General features: G+C 50.0%; 1 protein-coding gene across 1 annotated transcript in view; it reads right to left on the minus strand.

Moving 5' to 3' along the window:
- Window positions 1–14203: 14203 nt before the first annotated feature.
- LOC147023597 (uncharacterized) overlaps window positions 14204–17823 on the minus strand; it is a 43642-nt gene continuing 40022 nt past the window's right edge. Inside the window, exon 6 of the mRNA XM_085890348.1 lies at window positions 14204–16679. Within this exon, the coding sequence (XP_085746474.1) occupies window positions 14204–15100 (897 nt within the window). The 5' untranslated portion in view covers window positions 15101–16679. The remainder of the gene's footprint in view (window positions 16680–17823) is intronic.

Consider the following 17823-nt stretch of genomic DNA (forward strand, 5'->3'; position numbering starts at 1 on the left):
TCATAAATATGTATTAAACGCGCTTGCGTCACCGAAGCGCCCACCAATCGGCGCGCTTGCGTCACTGCGGCGCCCACCAATCGGCGCGCTTGCGTCACTGCGGCGCCGACCAATCGGCGCGCTTGCGTCGCCCCTATTTAATATTAATGAGGCGAATTCTGCCTTCACAGGAATCACAGAAACCTGAGTTTCTTTGGATTGAGGGTTTGTGGATTCGATCGGTCTGTGGTCATCGATGTTGACGGGTTCGACGGACCGACCGGTTCCACTGAAGAGTCTTGTATTTTACCGTTTGTCAATGCCGACATGCTGTGAGACTTTTTAATCAGTTTATGACACGATGATCACATCTCACCAACAGCAGAATAAATAACGGAACGATCAGACGGGTAAAGGATGTGTTTGTGTGACACGACAACGGCCGATGTATTTAAATACCGATAAGTATGTGTTACATTTTCTCAATAAAAACAAAAATAAACTTTTTATGTTTAAATAACAGTTAATGGCGACAAAACTGTCCGACAGGACGATGCAGGCGGGAAATCGAGTGTATTCACCTTTGACGCGTCTGCTCTGGGGTTCGATTCCAGGCTTGACGAGAAACCTGATTGGGTGCTTCGTACACAGCGTGCTTACGTCACGAAGCGATGCACCCTTCGCAGACAGCGTGGTTACGTCACGAAGGTTACGCACCTTAAGCTGGCTGTCCCGTCTGTTGGAATTGGCCACGGTGTCTTTCGCGAAGAAGAAGAAGAAGAGTAGGTGAGTTATCGCCGGCACTCTGGAACGCTCTCGGCGATTCTTCAAAGCAGCATCCAAGAGCTGCTCACAAATTATCAACATATGAATGATAAATCGTGAATAAGTCAACCGTGCATTAAACTGCGAGCATCACGACGTGGGGGCTGCAACGGTATGGACACATCAATGACGGTGGTGGTGGTCCTATGGCAGCTTAGTTGTCGGGGTAGCTATCATTTCTTGAAGCGCAACTGTGTCGCTGATGCAGTGCCCCTCTACCAGTACACACACTGAAACTGGTACTCATTTCGCCAACCTCGGAAGGATGACAGGCTGAGTCAACCCCACCTGGTATTAATTCAGTGGCAGACGGGGCTTGAACTCAGGACCCTAGGATCCCAAGCCGCCACCCTAACTGGGATCCCAAGCCGCCACCCTAACTGGGATCCCAAGCCGCCACCCTAACTGGGATCCCAAGCCGCCACCCTAACTGGGATCCCAAGCCGCCACCCTAACTGGGATCCCAAGCCGCCACCCTGACTGGGATCCCAAGCCGCCACCCTAACTGGGATCCCAAGCCGCCACCCTAACTGGGATCCCAAGCCGCCACCCTAACTGGGATCCAAAGCCGCCACCCTAACTAGGATCCCAAGCCGCCACCCTAACTAGGATCCCAAGCCGCCACCCTAACTCGGAACCCAATCCGCCACCCTAACTGCGATCCCAAGCCGCCACCCCGAACTGGGATCCCAAGCCGCCACCCTAACTGGGATCCCAAGCCGCCACCCTAACTGGGATCCCAAACCGCCACCCTAACTGGGATCCCAAGCCGCCACCCTAACTGGGATCCCAAGCCGCCACCCTAACTGGGATCCCAAGCCGCCACCCTAACTCGGAACCCAATCCGCCACCCTAACTGGGATCCCAAGCCGCCACCCTAACTAGGATCCCAAGCCGCCACCCTAACTCGGAACCCAATCCGCCACCCTAACTGGGATCCCAAGCCGCCACCCTAACTGGGATCCCAAGCCGCCACCCTAACTAGGATCCCAAGCCGCCACCCTAACTAGGATCCCAAGCCGCCACCCTAACTCGGAACCCAATCCGCCACCCTAACTCAGATCCCAAGCCGCCACCCCTAACTGGGATCCCAAGCCGCCACCCCTAACTGGGATCCCAAGCCGCCACCCTAACTGGGATCCCAAGCCGCCACCCTAACTGGGATCCCAAGCCGCCACCCTAACTGGGATCCCAAGCCGCCACCCTAACTGGGATCCCAAGCCGCCACCCTAACTGGGATCCCAAGCCGCCACCCTAACTGGGATCCCAAGCCGCCACCCCGAACTAGAATCCCAAGCCGCCACCCTAACTGGGATCCCAAGCCGCCACCCCTAACTGGGATCCCAAGCCGCCACCCTAACTGGGATCCCAAGCCGCCACCCTAACTGGGATCCCAAGCCGCCACCCTAACTGGGATCCCAAGCCGCCACCCTAACTGGGATCCCAAGCCGCCACCCCGAACTAGGATCCCAAGCCGCCACCCTAATCACAAAACCAACACCAGACTCATCAATGACGGTAATGGCATTTACATTTAACGTCCTTCGAGTACAGGTGAGCTGCATTAAGTGAGTTTCGATTCCCGCATTTCATTTCAGTCAATTACCTCCAATCAGGAATGCGATCGCAAATAATTTGACATCAAAATTAATCGGGTAGGTCACGGGCATCTTTTAATTGATTCGGTTGAATCAAATGAAAGAGCGACGCCAAATGACCTTGATGGCAACACCATGAGATCTGATTGAGATTGATTGCTCGTGTTGCCGAAGCAGTGTTTGTGGCAAGGTTATACTGGGTGGTTTGCCGTTGCCTTCCCTGTGATAGTTCATGCTGAATACATCCAGTCTAACGTCCATCTGAAGGATAGCGCACACACACACACACACACACACACACACACACACACACACACACACACACACACACACACACACACACACACACACACACACACACACACACACACACACCTTGATCAATCGTCCTGCCTGTGAAACAGTTTAAATAGCTGTGTCGGGATTCAAACCCAGGCGAGACAGCGCATCCCTCTCGGCCGTCCTTAACCAGCTTTGACAGAGATACCAGGACAATGTATGAAAACTGTCCCTGCTCTCGATGAGCAATGCCTACTGAAGGAAAAGCTACGATATGATCTATCATATAACACTCCGTCAGGAAGAGTGTCCACGCATGTCACAAATAAAAGCATGGAAGGTAAGACGAAGACCGAAAGGGAAGAGCGACTGCGACAAAGGTGATGGAGAAGCAATTTAAAGCAACGGTGAGCACAAGAACGACACTCATAATGATATTTTGCATAGCGTTTCATGTACATCATTGCCCTTCTATTGTTGTGGACCAGGTTCGGTCGCGAGGACGAACGCCAGACGGAGCAGTTGGGCCGTCTCCCACCGAACACCGGAATTAAAAGGTCATCACCCCGGATAACTCCGGAGTCAACGGGTCACTTAAAGGACCGTGGTCGCCAATATTTCGATGGCGTGAGGTCGGGTCCACTTGTCTATTCCAATTTACCTAAGTACTCACGCCGTCTAGCTACCGGGGAAACCACACCCTTGGCCGACTCTGTCCGAACCGAGTCGCATGTACCGACTCGGGTCCGGCGTACTGAGCGGGAGTGACCAGAGCCGCGCCGGTCCCAATGACAACTTACCGGCCCAAACGGCCTCACTAATTCTCAATACGCACCGTGCTGGGTCAATGAAAGAAAGTGACAGACAACGAGCTGGTACATTGAACAATTGGGGGTTTATTTATCAGGGGGAAAGAGGGGGCACAAAGAGCAGAGTTATCTGGATATGCAGGAAAATGTACAATGAACAAAAGCACTTAACAATTCTACTTATCAGACTGGTGCCACACACACACACACACATGCACGCATGTGCATGCGCGCACACACACACACACACACACACACACACACACACACACACACACACACACACACACACACACACACACACACACACACACACACACACACACACACACAAGAAATGGACCCCGTGGGGTCTTTATTCGGTCCCTCAGCTCAGGAGGGAAAGGCGAGCTGGTGGCCAGGGCTCGGCTTGCACCTGGTCGTCGGAGGAAAGGCGCGCTCCGCGATGTGGCACCTGACAAAGGTCGTCAGTCCGATCCCCAGCAGCACGTGGGGGACTCGTGGTTCGTGGCGGAGCTCGGGTGGTGAATCGGGGTCTACAGAACTCCTCGTGCCAACGCCAACAACCACGACAACGACAACGACCTTCCGTCCACACCACTGCCGTTTTTCCACCAACCCACCTCAGAGCGTCTCTGGAACTTTATGGACCTCCCTCAGTGGGGAGGGGCCTTGGTCAGCACACCTCGCTGTTCGCCTCTAATTAGCCAGAATCCTACGGGCACAGCCTTCATGGGCAGGATTTCGGCCATGCCGGGCGAAAGCCGCCCCTCCCTCCACGCGTATTTAAGGAAGGTGGATGGTGGTGAAGCATGTGGAACGTTCGTGGAAGCTGAGGACTAGGACCGCGTGCCCCCCCCCCTCTCGGCAAGTCAAGGGATGAGCAGCCAACGGTGCTGATGGAGTGTGATGGGCAGGTGGTGAGATGTAATAACCGAACTAAAAAATAACTCGTAGCGCATACACGAAATTCCCATTAGACAGAAGGAAGGATTCTAACCATAAACACATACTTATCGAAATAACTAAACTTAGGGACTTCCAGATTCGTAACACTATATTACGCGTGCCCAGAACAATCATTTTTGTTCCTTACTTCTTCAGTGTAATAAGTTTGCCTCGAAAAGAAAAAAAAAATAGGACCACTGCACCTGCAGCTTATCTGGGCCCAGGCCTAATGTTGTAACCCAAATTTGGTAGCATTCTGCCTGTTGGGTCTGGAGAAGAAGATTTTTAAAGGAATATATCAAGTCCGCCATTTTCACCGACTTCAAGACACGTGACCAGAACAAGCTTTGCAATCCCCGTTACCAGTTTGCTGCCAAATTTAAGCCGGATCGGCCCGGCGATTTGGCCGGAGAAGTCGAAATAGGAGACGGTCGGACGGACGGTACGCGATGACAAGACCTTGTCTGAAATTCCAATTCCAGATAAGTTAAAAACAAACAATAATAGTGCAAACGGAGTATTTTTAGTCTTGGTTTACACTGCAATGATGCCCACAGGCAAAGGGATGTTGCACTCTTTCCAAAACGGATCGACATTTTTACTTCTGCCACCAAAGGTGGGCGGAGCTTATGTTTTCACCCCTGTCTGTCTGTCTGTCGGTCGGTGAGCAGGATATCTCAAAACGTTGTGGATGTATTCGGATGAAACATGGTGGACAGGTTGGTTGTGTGACAACGACAAATTGATTCGATTTTGGTGACGATCCAGATCCGGATCCGAGAATTTTTTTGAATTTTTCTTTGGGGGGGATTCACCAATGAGAGATGGGGCTAAAAATGACATATAGCACGATATCTGAAAAAGTTGTGGATGGATTATGACAAAACTTGGTGGATGAGTTGGGTCGGTAACAAGAACAAGCCGATTAGATTTTTGTGTCTGACAAGGACGAATGGTCCAGATGCAGATCCGTCGCATCAGTTGAATACAAAATGTAAACTGTTCCGCCTGGCGGAGGTATACGCTCATACCGACTGCAGTTCCAGTTTAAATTCATGTTTTGGGCTAGCAAAATCACCTTATAGCTACGCACACTCACCTCTAATCTGTCGAGCCTGAGTTTGATTCTCGGCCGAGTGATTCATCAATATGTGCACCGTCCCTCGGATCCTTCACAAACATTAGGTGAGGCATCAAAGACACCATGAACAGATTACAAATTCATGCCATAACCTACAAGGGGGCACTGCAACAGTGGCACAGCCACTCTCTTGCCAACGATGCTACCCCGTAGCCTTGTGCTGCACACGAAAGAAGAAGGAGAAGAATATTGAAGTGTTTGCTGTTTTTCTCAAATCTTAATGAGAGGAATTGATGCTGGTTAAAATGTTCGTAACGATGCCCCACAGTCAAATTGCAATTTTGTTTATTCTAACATTTCGTTCATTTTAAATAGTTGAAGAACCCAAACAAAGCTCTTGTTTGTGGTCCAATTGTGCCAAACACCAACCAAGATAGCAGACGGAAGAAACACAACTAAACAGCCCACATTGTCTCAGTGATCGAGTTAGAGCATCCGCTCTGAGGTCTTGGAGGTCTGTGGTCCAAACCCCTGACCGAGCCGTACCAAATACTTTAAAAATGGTACTTGCTGTTTCCTTGCTTGACTCTCAGCATTTAACAAGGATGGAGCACAGACAACCAACCACAAGTTGGCCATAATAGCACAGGCGTTGATGGGTTGAATGAGTTTGATAGGTCTCCTGCATCTGTCGAGGTTCCTTGTAAGAGAATGGGTATTAGTGATGTACTAACTCGGAGTGTGTATATATATATCCATATATTTTCCCTAACCCAAACATATATTTTCATTCTTACTCCTTTTATTGTGAGCAGAGAGGGACAAGTCACACATCAGGACTGGAAGATGAATTGAGATGAAATCATTTTATCAGATTCATAGCTTATGGTGTTTGAGATACGAGAATAAACTTCTTGGACTAGATATAAATGAGCCGAGAGATATAGAGCTAGCAGTTACACATGAGAACTAGAATGGCACTCTCAGTCGATCATATACCTCCGTATCCCACGAATAGGCCAGATCTGGATTTGGACCTGAACCAAAATCTGATCGGCTTGTTCTTGTCACCTTCCCAACCTCATCCACATAGTTTTGTCGCAACGTGTCCACAACTTTTTGAGATATCATGGTTACTGTATCTATCGTTTTTTGGCCCCATCTCACAATGGTAAAGAATCACTTTTTAAAATCTAGTATCCGAATTCGGATCTTCACCAAAATCTCATCATTTTGTCCTTGTCACACATGACACACCCAACCTGCCCACCAAATTTTGTCCAAACTGTCCACAAATTTTTGAGATATCCTGCTCACAGACAGACAGACAGACAGACAGGGGTGAAAACATACCCTCAGTGCACCTTTGGTGGTAGAGGTGATTAAACACCAGATACTATATAAAGTAATTCACCCCCTGGTGGCGACTTGCACACAATTCTAACAGCTGCAGGGACCTGGATCGTGGTCTGTGAGTGAAGCCTTACCAACCCGATTGATGGGTGCGAGCAGGATAGGCTGGAGTGCTCGACTCTAGAGTAAGCAACAATTGTCTGTGAGCTGCCTGGCCTGGGTTCAACTCTAATCTACAAACTGTCACCCTGTTGTTTCGCAGGCAGGGTGACTCATCAGTGATCAAATATGTGTGCCATTCCTCGGATGGACGTTGAACTGAGCGTCACATCTGCTGACATTAGTTGGTGGGCGTTATAGATCCCACGGTGTCCTTGGCAAAGAGTGGGCGAGCTATCGCCAGCACTATTTCCACATTCCTGCTCCATCCTACAGAGGGAACAACATCAGTGATATATAGCTGCACCCTCAGCTAAAGATGCTACCAGTCATGTGCTGCATACAGCAGAAAACAAATCCGATGCGCAAAAATGTGAATGAGCAACATTCGGTCACTCTGGCTCCCCGTTAATTCAGCCAACGAAGCCTCGTATATTTATCCATGGTTACATCAAAATGTTATATGAATGGCAAATCTCTCCTCATTGCAGCATTTCATAATATATTTACTCTGATCACCCACTGCGGTTTATCCGGCAATAGGACGCAAAGGGCAACACTAAAATAACAACCCGTTGTCTCGAGTTAAAGCTAGAAATGGCATCATAAAATATACCATCACATGTCAGGGTGGGGGAGGGTAGCCACCACAATTTCCTCCCCCCCACCGCCCCGACAACTACAACTCCGCCACTGCCTCCCTCACATGCTTGTAAAAAAAAAACAATGGCCTTTCTCCTCTGGTCTGTGCCATCCTCTCCTTTTCAGCATCAAACTTCAAGCTGTATTCCCGTATCTCACCCTCCATCTCCATCCTCAACCTACACTCTGGCCCTGATTTTGTTTTGAAGTTTCTGCGGATTCAGTCAATGAAATACCTGCTTAGATGTTACACAAGCAAAGATGCGCGTGAAGTCTCTTAGCATGATTAGGGGGACATTGTTGACCACACTGTGGTCAGCACCTCCAAGGTACCTTTCCTTCAGGCACTAATATCAAATAAACTAACTCTCCATGGTCCAATTTCTGAGCTAAATCTATTGCAGACTTACAGTATTTCAGGATATTTGAAAGCTGCGACACAATATTGCCACGTGACCGGGGGGTCAACGCCATAAACTGGGAGTTTGTAAGCCTGTGCCGCATCCTGTACGGAAGGCACAGAAAATCCCCAAATTAAATTTCAAGAATGAGTTATCAATAAACCCATAAAGGACAAGCCTTTTCCTTATCTTACCTATCTTAACTTTCCTTAGGAATAGGAAGAATAGGAAGACGATATGTTTGCACTGTACTTCACTATCCAGCACTGGCAGCAAGCTCAAAGGATCAGCCCTTGTGGCAGTGAAGATGTGATAAATTTAAGCAGTATCGGATTTTGGAGAATTGCACAGGAATGGAGAAACAAGTATGAGAATCGGACACTTGTTGGTGGACAGGTGATAAACCATGGAATGTAATCATATTGCATTGGCATCTCCAATGGATACTCCTGCAAAAAAAAAACAACAAAAAAAAAACATTTCAAATGTGCCTCCGTTTTTGACAAAGGGTATGACGCTGGTTTCATTGATGAAAAACAAGTCTCAAATTGTGCGGTGTGATCAAAATGGTTGTGTGAGTGAAGTAGATAGTGAGGCTAAGGCGACTATGGTATCAGACGCGACGTCACAGCACGTCAATGTCAAACCCTGCTCTGCTGCTCTTGCTAATCCTCTTTCTGCTCTGTTCACCCGATCATTGCCCCGCACACGTGAAGCGAAAAGCTGGGTGAAGCAATTGCTTCGTGTACGTCCATCTGTCTGTCTTATCAGTTCATGATTTCAGTTAATGATCAAGCAACAACTTATTTAAATTCAATGTTATATTTTTAACGCGAAATGTAACATGAATACAGACAAGTTTTCCATTTAACCATACTTTGGCTCTGAATTCGTCCCAACCGCACATGTGCAGAGAGGAGCAAGATAATATTTTCACTCTGTCTGCCTGCCTGGCAATCAAAGAAAATTGAAAATCATTCCAAACAGGAAACTTGCTGTTTTTAAGATGTTATAAAGTTGGCCTCCAAGGCCAGCCGCCGACTGGGCATCCTCCGTTGTACAAAATCCTTCCTTGGCAAACCTGAACTCCTATCCACCTACAAGGCTTTCATTCACAGCTTGATGGAGTGTCACTCTCCCCTTTGGGCTGGCTCCCCTGCCTCACATCTTGCTCAGTTTCATGCCATGGAAACCAAGGCCTTTAACATTATTGGAATCTTCTGCAATGAAGCCGAGTCTCTGGGCCTATCACTTCACCATCGCAGACAGATTGGTTATTTCTCTGTGCTCTGCCAACTCCTTTCTTGTCTTGCACTCTCTGCTCTTTTCATGCTTTGTCCTCCCCCCCCCCCCCACCCTCCAGGTTTCTGCAGGGCACACATGGTCCACCATCTATCCCCTTCCGGTGAAACTCCCTAAATCCAGGATCACTGCTTACCTCCACTTATTTGTTCCTCTTTTTTTTACCTCCTGTGGAACCAATCTCATTCTTCAATCTCATTCTTCCCTCGAGGTCTTCAAGACAGCTGTTCACCACCATCTCAGATTGTCCCCAAATCATGATCTTTCTCCCCTCATTTACCCACCCCTCCCCAACACCAATCCCTCATCCTTCAAAATTTCCAGTTTTCTCTCCTGAGAGTTTCCTTCTGCATCCATCTTGTCCACCCCATGCATACTCTCCTACCCCCCATTCCTCCCCACACCCAATATTTGTCTGCCTCCTTCTGTCTTGGCCTTCAGCTCTCCCATTGGTGATTTCCCCCCTCTCCGCTGTTTCCTTTTGTCCTGTTGCATCCTGATCCGTTCAATGTACTCACACGAGCTCTTCCATGAGCCTCGACTATGTACACAAAAAAAGACACAAACAACAGGCACGAAGAACGAATGTAACATGTTAGATACGGTGATTGCAATAGACACTGGGTAAAACAGCCATAAAACCTGGAATTAATTTATTTATGTGCCTTTTAAATAAGAACAGAGTTCAATTTGTTCGACCACTTTATTAGCGTGGAACGACAATAATCAAACAAGTATTGAACAGGTTGAAACACCCACAACATCCCTGGCTCCGGCTCAGGCTGCGCATGCGCACTGGCACAGGGGACCGTCGATATGTAGAAGTACCGTAAAGTACAATGTTCTCTATCTCCCTCCGAGTCTTTATTATGTTAATAGATAAAGGCTGAGAAAATATTAAGTTTAATGAATGAACAAAAGTTGATATCGCCCATCGTGTGACTATTCCATGGAGTAGTCCTTGTGCCAGGCAGGCACGCTGGTCGCTCTGGTGGATCGGCGTTGACCTATCGCTGGTGCTGGTGGTGTCACATCGGGCCCCAGTGGGGATGGGGCTCTCGGGGTTTCAGGGGCCGATGGTGGCGTCTGAAGGATCGCGCGCCTCGGTGTGCCTCGTCCTGGTGCTGCTGGCGTGTCTAAAACGGGTGTGGTCTTGCGCCGGGGTGTGCATACTGACGTCAGTGCCGGCGTGGGCCCCGTTGGCGTCGCAGATGTCATGGGTTCGCTGTCGAGGTCAGGCAGTTGCGGTGTTACAAGGGGTGCAGGTACAGTGATGCGGGTTGCTAGATCATCATAGATAGACCGGGGTGGCAGCTGGTCATTGCGAACTGGGCTAAACTTGCGCAGGAATTTCCTGTTCCGAAGTGTGACTCTGCCCGAGCCGTCGATCCTGATCACGTATTGGTCGTGTTGGCGTACCTCCACGATACTGCCTGTCTTGTCCCATTTTTTTGGGTGGAATCCTGTCTGGTTCTGTACGCGGACTTGGTCCCCTACAGCAAGTGGCGGAAGGCGTTTGGTGTGTTCTGCCAAGGTGTCGGCTGTGCGGATATGACGTTTGCGGAGGGCCTCCTCCCTCGCTTTCAGGGTCTCATGCCAAGTGTCGTGCGGTCTGTACTTCCCGGGGATAATTGGGATGAAATCGCGTATCGGGCGGCCGAAGACACACATTGCCGGGGAGATCTTCGTGTCAGGGTCAGGCGTGTTACGATATTGTAGTATCGCTCTCTGCACAGCGTCAGTGTCAAGTTCTCCCTGCGGGCTGGTGTTGTCCGTGATAAGTCGTTTCATTGTCTTAACTCCAATCTCCGCGCGACAGTTGCTGTGAGGGAAGGCCACCGATGACAAGCGGTGGTGTACGCCCCATCTGTGCAGGAATGACCTGGTCTCGGTGGAGGTGAACTCCGGTCCCCCATCCGACGCGAGCTCTTCTGGTGTCCCGTACGTCACGAAGGCGCGACGTAAGTGGTTTATGAGTCCGGCGGCGCCACCCATCGACTTTGAGATGATCGGCCAGTTCGAGTATCTGTCCACCGTCACAACGTAGTGTGCACCCCTGTGTACAAAGAAGTCCGAGCACACTGCCTGAAAGGGGTAAACGACCGGGATAGGTGGAGTTGGTGGCGCTCCAGGCTGTGATGGTGCCATCCGGTGGCAGTGTTCGCAGTTTTTCCGAGTGGCGCTGATGTCAGCCGACATGCCTGGCCAGAATACAGAGGATTCTGCGCGGGCGGTCATCATTGATACGCCCTGGTGGGCAGCGTGTAGGGCGCTCAGCACATCGCCGCGGAGTGAGGGTGGTATGACTACTCGGTCCTTGTATAGGATCACTCCATCTGTCGATGTAATGTTCTCGCGGTACTGGTGATAGTCGCGAATTGTCTCTGGCATCTCGATTTTTGAGTCGGGGATGCCGTTCATTGTCATTCCCTCCAATATGTGCATATCGCCATCGCTGCTGGTGGCTTCCCTGACGCGATCCCATGTTACTGATCGCAATGATTCGAGGCCCGCGGCGCACCATGCCAGGTTGTCCTCCTCGACGTCGTCATATTCCAGCTCAGTTTGGCATAGGAGAGACAGGACGTCGGTGTGCGTGCTTGGTTGAAGGTGGGTCGCTATGGTGGCATTGTCATCTGGAAGGTTCATGAGTGGAGGTCGCGTAGTGCCGACCGGCCTGCGCGACATGGCATCTGCCACCTTGTTCTTCATGCCCGGGATATGTATGATGCGGAAGCGATAACGCAGGGTCTTCTCCTTGAGGTTCCTGAGGCGGGGGTTGGGTATGTCGTCAAGTGCTCTGTCCGAAAGGAGTTTCAGCAGTGGTTTGTGGTCTACCGCAACGATCAGGTTCTCGCAGCCCAGTACGAAGTAGCGCGCCTTGTCCAAGGCGTCCGCGACTGCGAGAGCCTCGCCCTCTATGGGCGCGTATCTGGATTCTGCCGCGTGTGTAAATCTGCTGCCGACCAGGGTTATTTTCCATCCATCAGTGCAGCAGAATGGTCTAACTGGTACGCATCGGCAGTGCTTTTGAAGCAACCAGAATCCGATTCCCTCCTTCGACCAGTCCGTGGCGATGCATGTTGGCTTCGTTTTGTCAAATATGCGGACACCATGTTCGATTTCTTGTATGATCACGTCTTTCGACTCGCGGAATATGTCCTCTAACTCCATGGACCATTGGAAGCGTTCTCCACTTTTCAGGAGCTTCCGGAATGGCTGCATTCGTTCGGCCATACCAAAGGCGTATGCCACCTGGTTGACAAGCCCGAACCACGATCTGACGTCGGTGATGTTACGCGGTTGTGGGAAATCGTGGATTGCTTCCAGGTAGCGGCTGCACGGTCGCACGTCGGTCATGGTGATGGTGAAGCCCGCGAAGTCCACCGTGGGTGCGCTGAAGACAAACTTCTCCGGGTTGAGGATGATTCCATTCCGGCCGCATATGTCCAGCCATTGGACCGCCTGGAAGTAGCTCCCCTCAATCGTGTCTGACCATAGTAGCGTGTCATCTACGCACTTGGTCTTGTTACCAATGTCCGCAACGATCTCATCGTATCGTCGTGAGTAACCGTCCCCCGATGCCATATACCCTTGTGGGGCAGATAGGTACCGGTAGTGCCCCCATGGAGTGATGAAGGTCGTCTTGTGGCGGTCGTCCTCGTGTAGGCGGACGCTATGGTAACCGTTCCATGCGTCGAATACTGTCTTGAGCTTCCCGTTAGGTACGCGTCTCGCCTGGTGGAACGGGTGTGGTGGGTCTCGCGGAACGCATGCTTGTTCAAGGCCTGAAAGTCGATGGTGCGTCGCGGCTTGCCATTCTTTTTCGCGCAAATTACCATGCGGTGACACCATGTCACCGGCGTGCCGACGGGTACTTCCTCCAACACGCCGAGCCGAACATCCTGGTCAAGGCCTGCTTTTACCTCATCTTGCCAATGTATGGCCACGGAGATGGGAGTGTGGTGGGCAACCGGTGTCGCGTTCTCACTGAGCATAAGACGTAGTGGCGGGCTGGTCATTCTCGGTAGTGGCTGGTGTGGGCACGTGTTGAATGTGCTCTGAGCATACATCCTGAGTAAATGTGACTGTAGTGCCTCTCTGTTGGCCTCGGTCGCTGGCATGGGGAGTGCGGTCGGCTTGGTCGGCGGCTCCGCGCGTCGCGGGCAGTCGCACAATTCCGAGGTCGTCAGATTCACCTCTCCGAGTGTCGGGAATCTGTCCGAGATCATTCTCAGGTCCATGCAGGCCGCGCGGGAGAGGAATATGCGGTCTGAAGAGTCCGTCACGTACGCGATTTGGCGCGTCTCCAATCTCCGAGCGTCGTCACTGTTACCGGCGAATCTGACTACCACGGCTCCGAGGATACGAGTTCCTTTGTTGTTTGCGGCCTTCATGGTCATGGATACAGGTATGAGGTCCTCAGTACTCAGGCCCATTTGTTGGACGACTTTAATGCCGATAAGGCAGCTCTGGCACCCCGTGTCTGCCATAGCGGGTAGTGTTACCGCGCGGGTGTGTTTCAGGAGGTTAAAACCCAGCGCTTTGTAATCCTCGCGCTTGTTGGTGAGAGTGAGGTTGACGTATGGCTGCGGGTCGGATATGCGTTTCATCCACTTATCGCACATATCATCGTACAGGTGGTGAGCGAGGGGAAGCGTGCGTATTTCATCCTCTGTGCTGGCCATGGTGACCGTGCATAGCTCGACGAAGGCTGCCGTCTGCTCGTCGTACATCCCGTCGGTCTCCTTAGATGGGGGTCTTGCCGATCGGCCGCCCAGGCACGCCTTGTCGAGGTGATTCTGGCGGTCACACTTCCGGCACTTTTTACCGTATCCGGGGCACTCGGCGTCTGGCGCACCATTGAGGCGTTTTGCCGTGGCCCACCTCGCCGCAGTAGATGCATACTCCTTCGGGCTTGGCCTTCCGTTTTTCCGGCCTGGCTCCTACTCTGGCGCGGACGTCCTGTTGCTTTCCCCGCCGATACGAACTACTGATCGCGTCCGTGCTCTGAGTGTCAAGCAGGCGCGATGCCGAGCGTTTTCCAGACTCTTTGGCCTCGATATACTCTATCATGTCCTTTAATGGCATGTCCTGGTTCTTCTCACCGAGTAGGTCAAGTTGTATTGCTTGGTCCGCGATGCCACGGGCAACCACGTTGCGCATTATCTCTTCAGTGAAGTCGTTGACCTGATCGCACCCCGCCTTGGTGCACTTCATTTCATACTTGCACGTGTCCGCCTGCCCCTTGATGCGGGCGTGGAACGACCGGACGGGCTCCTCGTGTCCCTGCCGCATGTTAGACAGGGCCACTCGAGCTACCATCGTGTTCTCCGTCCGGACGGCGAGCGCCTTCATGGCGGCGAGGACGTCTTCTTCATCGCTGCCCACGAGGCTCCTACCCGCCGCGCGAGTGAGGTCCTTTCTCAGCTCCTCCTCACAGCACTCCAGTAGCTGCGCGACTATGTCGGGTCCGACAAGCTTAGTACCTGTTTTGTATTCGCCCCAGCGGGTTATGAAGTACGACCAGGCCTCGCCCGTTCCGGCCAGTGCTATGGAGGGACGCTTGAGTTTCTCCATCTTGGCATTCGAGCTCGCCGCCCTGGGGGCGGCGACGTGCACAGTGGCGTGTATACTCAACATGGCCGCCACCACTGCCGCCTCTGCGTGTGTAGCCATATAGTCACAACCCTCGATCGGGCACTCTGCTTCCACCGGCGCCATAGGAACAGTTATTCTGGAGTAAACGTTCTATTTTCGGTGATGCACACGTGTGTACAGTGTCCTGGGGGCGAAGATTGGGTACAGAACCCGAGAAATCCAAACTCACTGTCGACGTTCTCGTGGTCCGTTTTCACCCAGTCGTGTCCTCCTCAGCACCGACGATCTTTACTCGACTGCATCAAGTTGTTTGATTATAAATAAGAACAGAGTTCAATTTGTTCGACCACTTTATTAGCGTGGAACGACAATAATCAAACAAGTATTGAACAGGTTGAAACACCCACAACATCCCTGGCTCCGGCTCAGGCTGCGCATGCGCACTGGCACAGGGGACCGTCGATATGTAGAAGTACCGTAAAGTACAATGTTCTCTACCTTTAAACCTCTTTAAGCTTTCGTTTAAATTGAATCACATACTTGAATACTGTTGAACACAAATCGTCTTCATTATACTTCCAAGAACCACACTATATATTCAGTGGTGTTGAGAGGGGAGGTCAGGGGAGGTGACTGCCTCGGGGCCCGGGGTTCGTTGAGGGGCCCGAGCTTCTCCTGTGAATGTAATTTATAATACAAATGTAAAAGAGAAAGGGTGGGGGTAGGGGTCGGGGTGCTTGTATCTTCTTTATTTACGTGTTAGACATCACATGTATGTAAATGAGCACTCGTTTTACTCTGCATGCGTTACACATCACGTGCAGCGAATTTCACATCCCTGCGCCTTATATTATTGTTATTTTTAAAACGCTTCTGTACACCGCCATTGAAGCCTGGTTGCGAGTCACCGTCTACATTTCCAAAAGAAGAGAAGTAATTACTCTTTCATGGAAAATGTATTTGAGCTTTTTTATCCTGACAAAAATATAATGTAGTGAACACACAGTCGTGTTAAAAAAATTGGCCTTTTTAAGATAACCTTTCTTCAATCGTCCTTTTGAAGGGACAGACAAAAACACACATACACAAACACACATTGTGTTTTATATGGTACATAAATTGAGGTGGGGGAGATAAAAGAGCATGGCCACGAGCAATGATCAATAACTGAATCCGGTGAACACGAATAAATTCCCTGTGAGCACAGAATCATGACACCTTAATTATTGAAGCCTTACGTACTCATATGGGTGACATTACAGATGGAGAGAGATAGATGGGACGCAAAAGAACCTCTCACACCAGTGGACGTTGCTCGTGCATGGTGTGGGCACCAAAATGTTCCGAGGAATGCAGCTTGAAGGGCTTGTTCATTTGCCTCCCGGCCAAGATCACCGCAGTGCTCCACGACCAGCAGCGGAAAGTAAACACAAGCAAAGGAGCATGCCGTCACCGAGAGAGCACTAGCGAAGGAGAAGGCCCCCTCCAAGGCAAGCCGCGAGGTTAATGAGGCATGGTGGTCTGATGACCGCTTGATCAACAGGCATGTTGACCTCAACCCAACTTACCTATGCAGACACCTACACAAACATTGCAGGCCCACGACAACAACCACTCAAGAGTCAGGACACAGGCTCCAATCCAGAAGGCAACACACTGTTCAAAATTTCTGTTCCATCCCCTCAACTCATCCTCAAAGGCACTGGTGGAATGACAATCAATCAGGCACTCAGAAACGTGGACACAAGACAATAATACAAACTGAATTTTGAAATGTAAACCGTTTTCATAACTGTCTCTGACGACAGAAGCGACACAGTTCCCGAAACGTCAGGCCCAATCAAAGGTTTTTTTTCTCCTTTTCATGCTCAGTGTACTTTCTCTCTAATTTATTATGATTCCTGAGCTGCACATGTTTCAGCATTTCCATATGTGGGTATATATATATATATATATATATATATATATATATATATATATATATATATATATATATATATATATATATATATATATATATATATATATCTGTAGCGGCATCGTTTTGCCTTTCATGTGGTAATGTATTAAAATATACTTGATCTCGGGTTGATCTCAGGTTTTTGGTACCAGGTGCAACAGGAAGTGACGGGAGGGTATTTGGTTGGTCATGTTGGGATGGATCTCGACATGTGTGTATATATATATATATATATATATATATATATATATATATATATATATATATATATATATATATATATATCTCTCTCTCTCTCTCTCTCTCTCTCTCTCTCTCTCTCTCTCTCTCTCTCTCTCTCTCTCTCTCTCTCTCTCTCTCTCTCTCTCCTCTCTCTCCTCTCTCTCTCTCTCTCTCTGTGTGGCTGCTGGTTGCATCATTGGTTGGGACACGGCCATGCCGCTGATGCAGTGTCCCCTTTACCAGTACACTGGTACTCATTTTGCCGACCTAGGAAGGATGACAGGCTGAGTCAACTTCCTGCTGTATATTAATTCAGCGGCCAACGGGGCTTAAACTCAGGACCCTAGGATCCCAGGCCACCACCCTAACCTCTAAGCCAACACCAGGCTCACGTTGGGATAAAGGATCGACATGGATTCCTCTCTCTCACCAGATTTGGTTAGTCACATTGGGATAAAGGATCGACACAGATTTCGAATGCATCGGACGTCTTTTTCTTCCACGCTAAATTGATGATCCCGATGTGATGCAAATGATACCCGATGTGATCCCGGGAACAGCCAGGCATTCGCGCCTTTCATGGTCTCTCAAACAACTTCATCTGTGGCAACGGTTTGGATAAACTTCCACCATTCTGGTCAAGGACCCGCAGCTGTGGTTTACA

The sequence above is a fragment of the Eptatretus burgeri genome, chromosome 7 (assembly GCF_056783735.1).
Source record: "Eptatretus burgeri isolate ZD-2024b chromosome 7, Ebu_testis_v1, whole genome shotgun sequence".
NCBI lineage: Eukaryota > Metazoa > Chordata > Myxini > Myxiniformes > Myxinidae > Eptatretus > Eptatretus burgeri.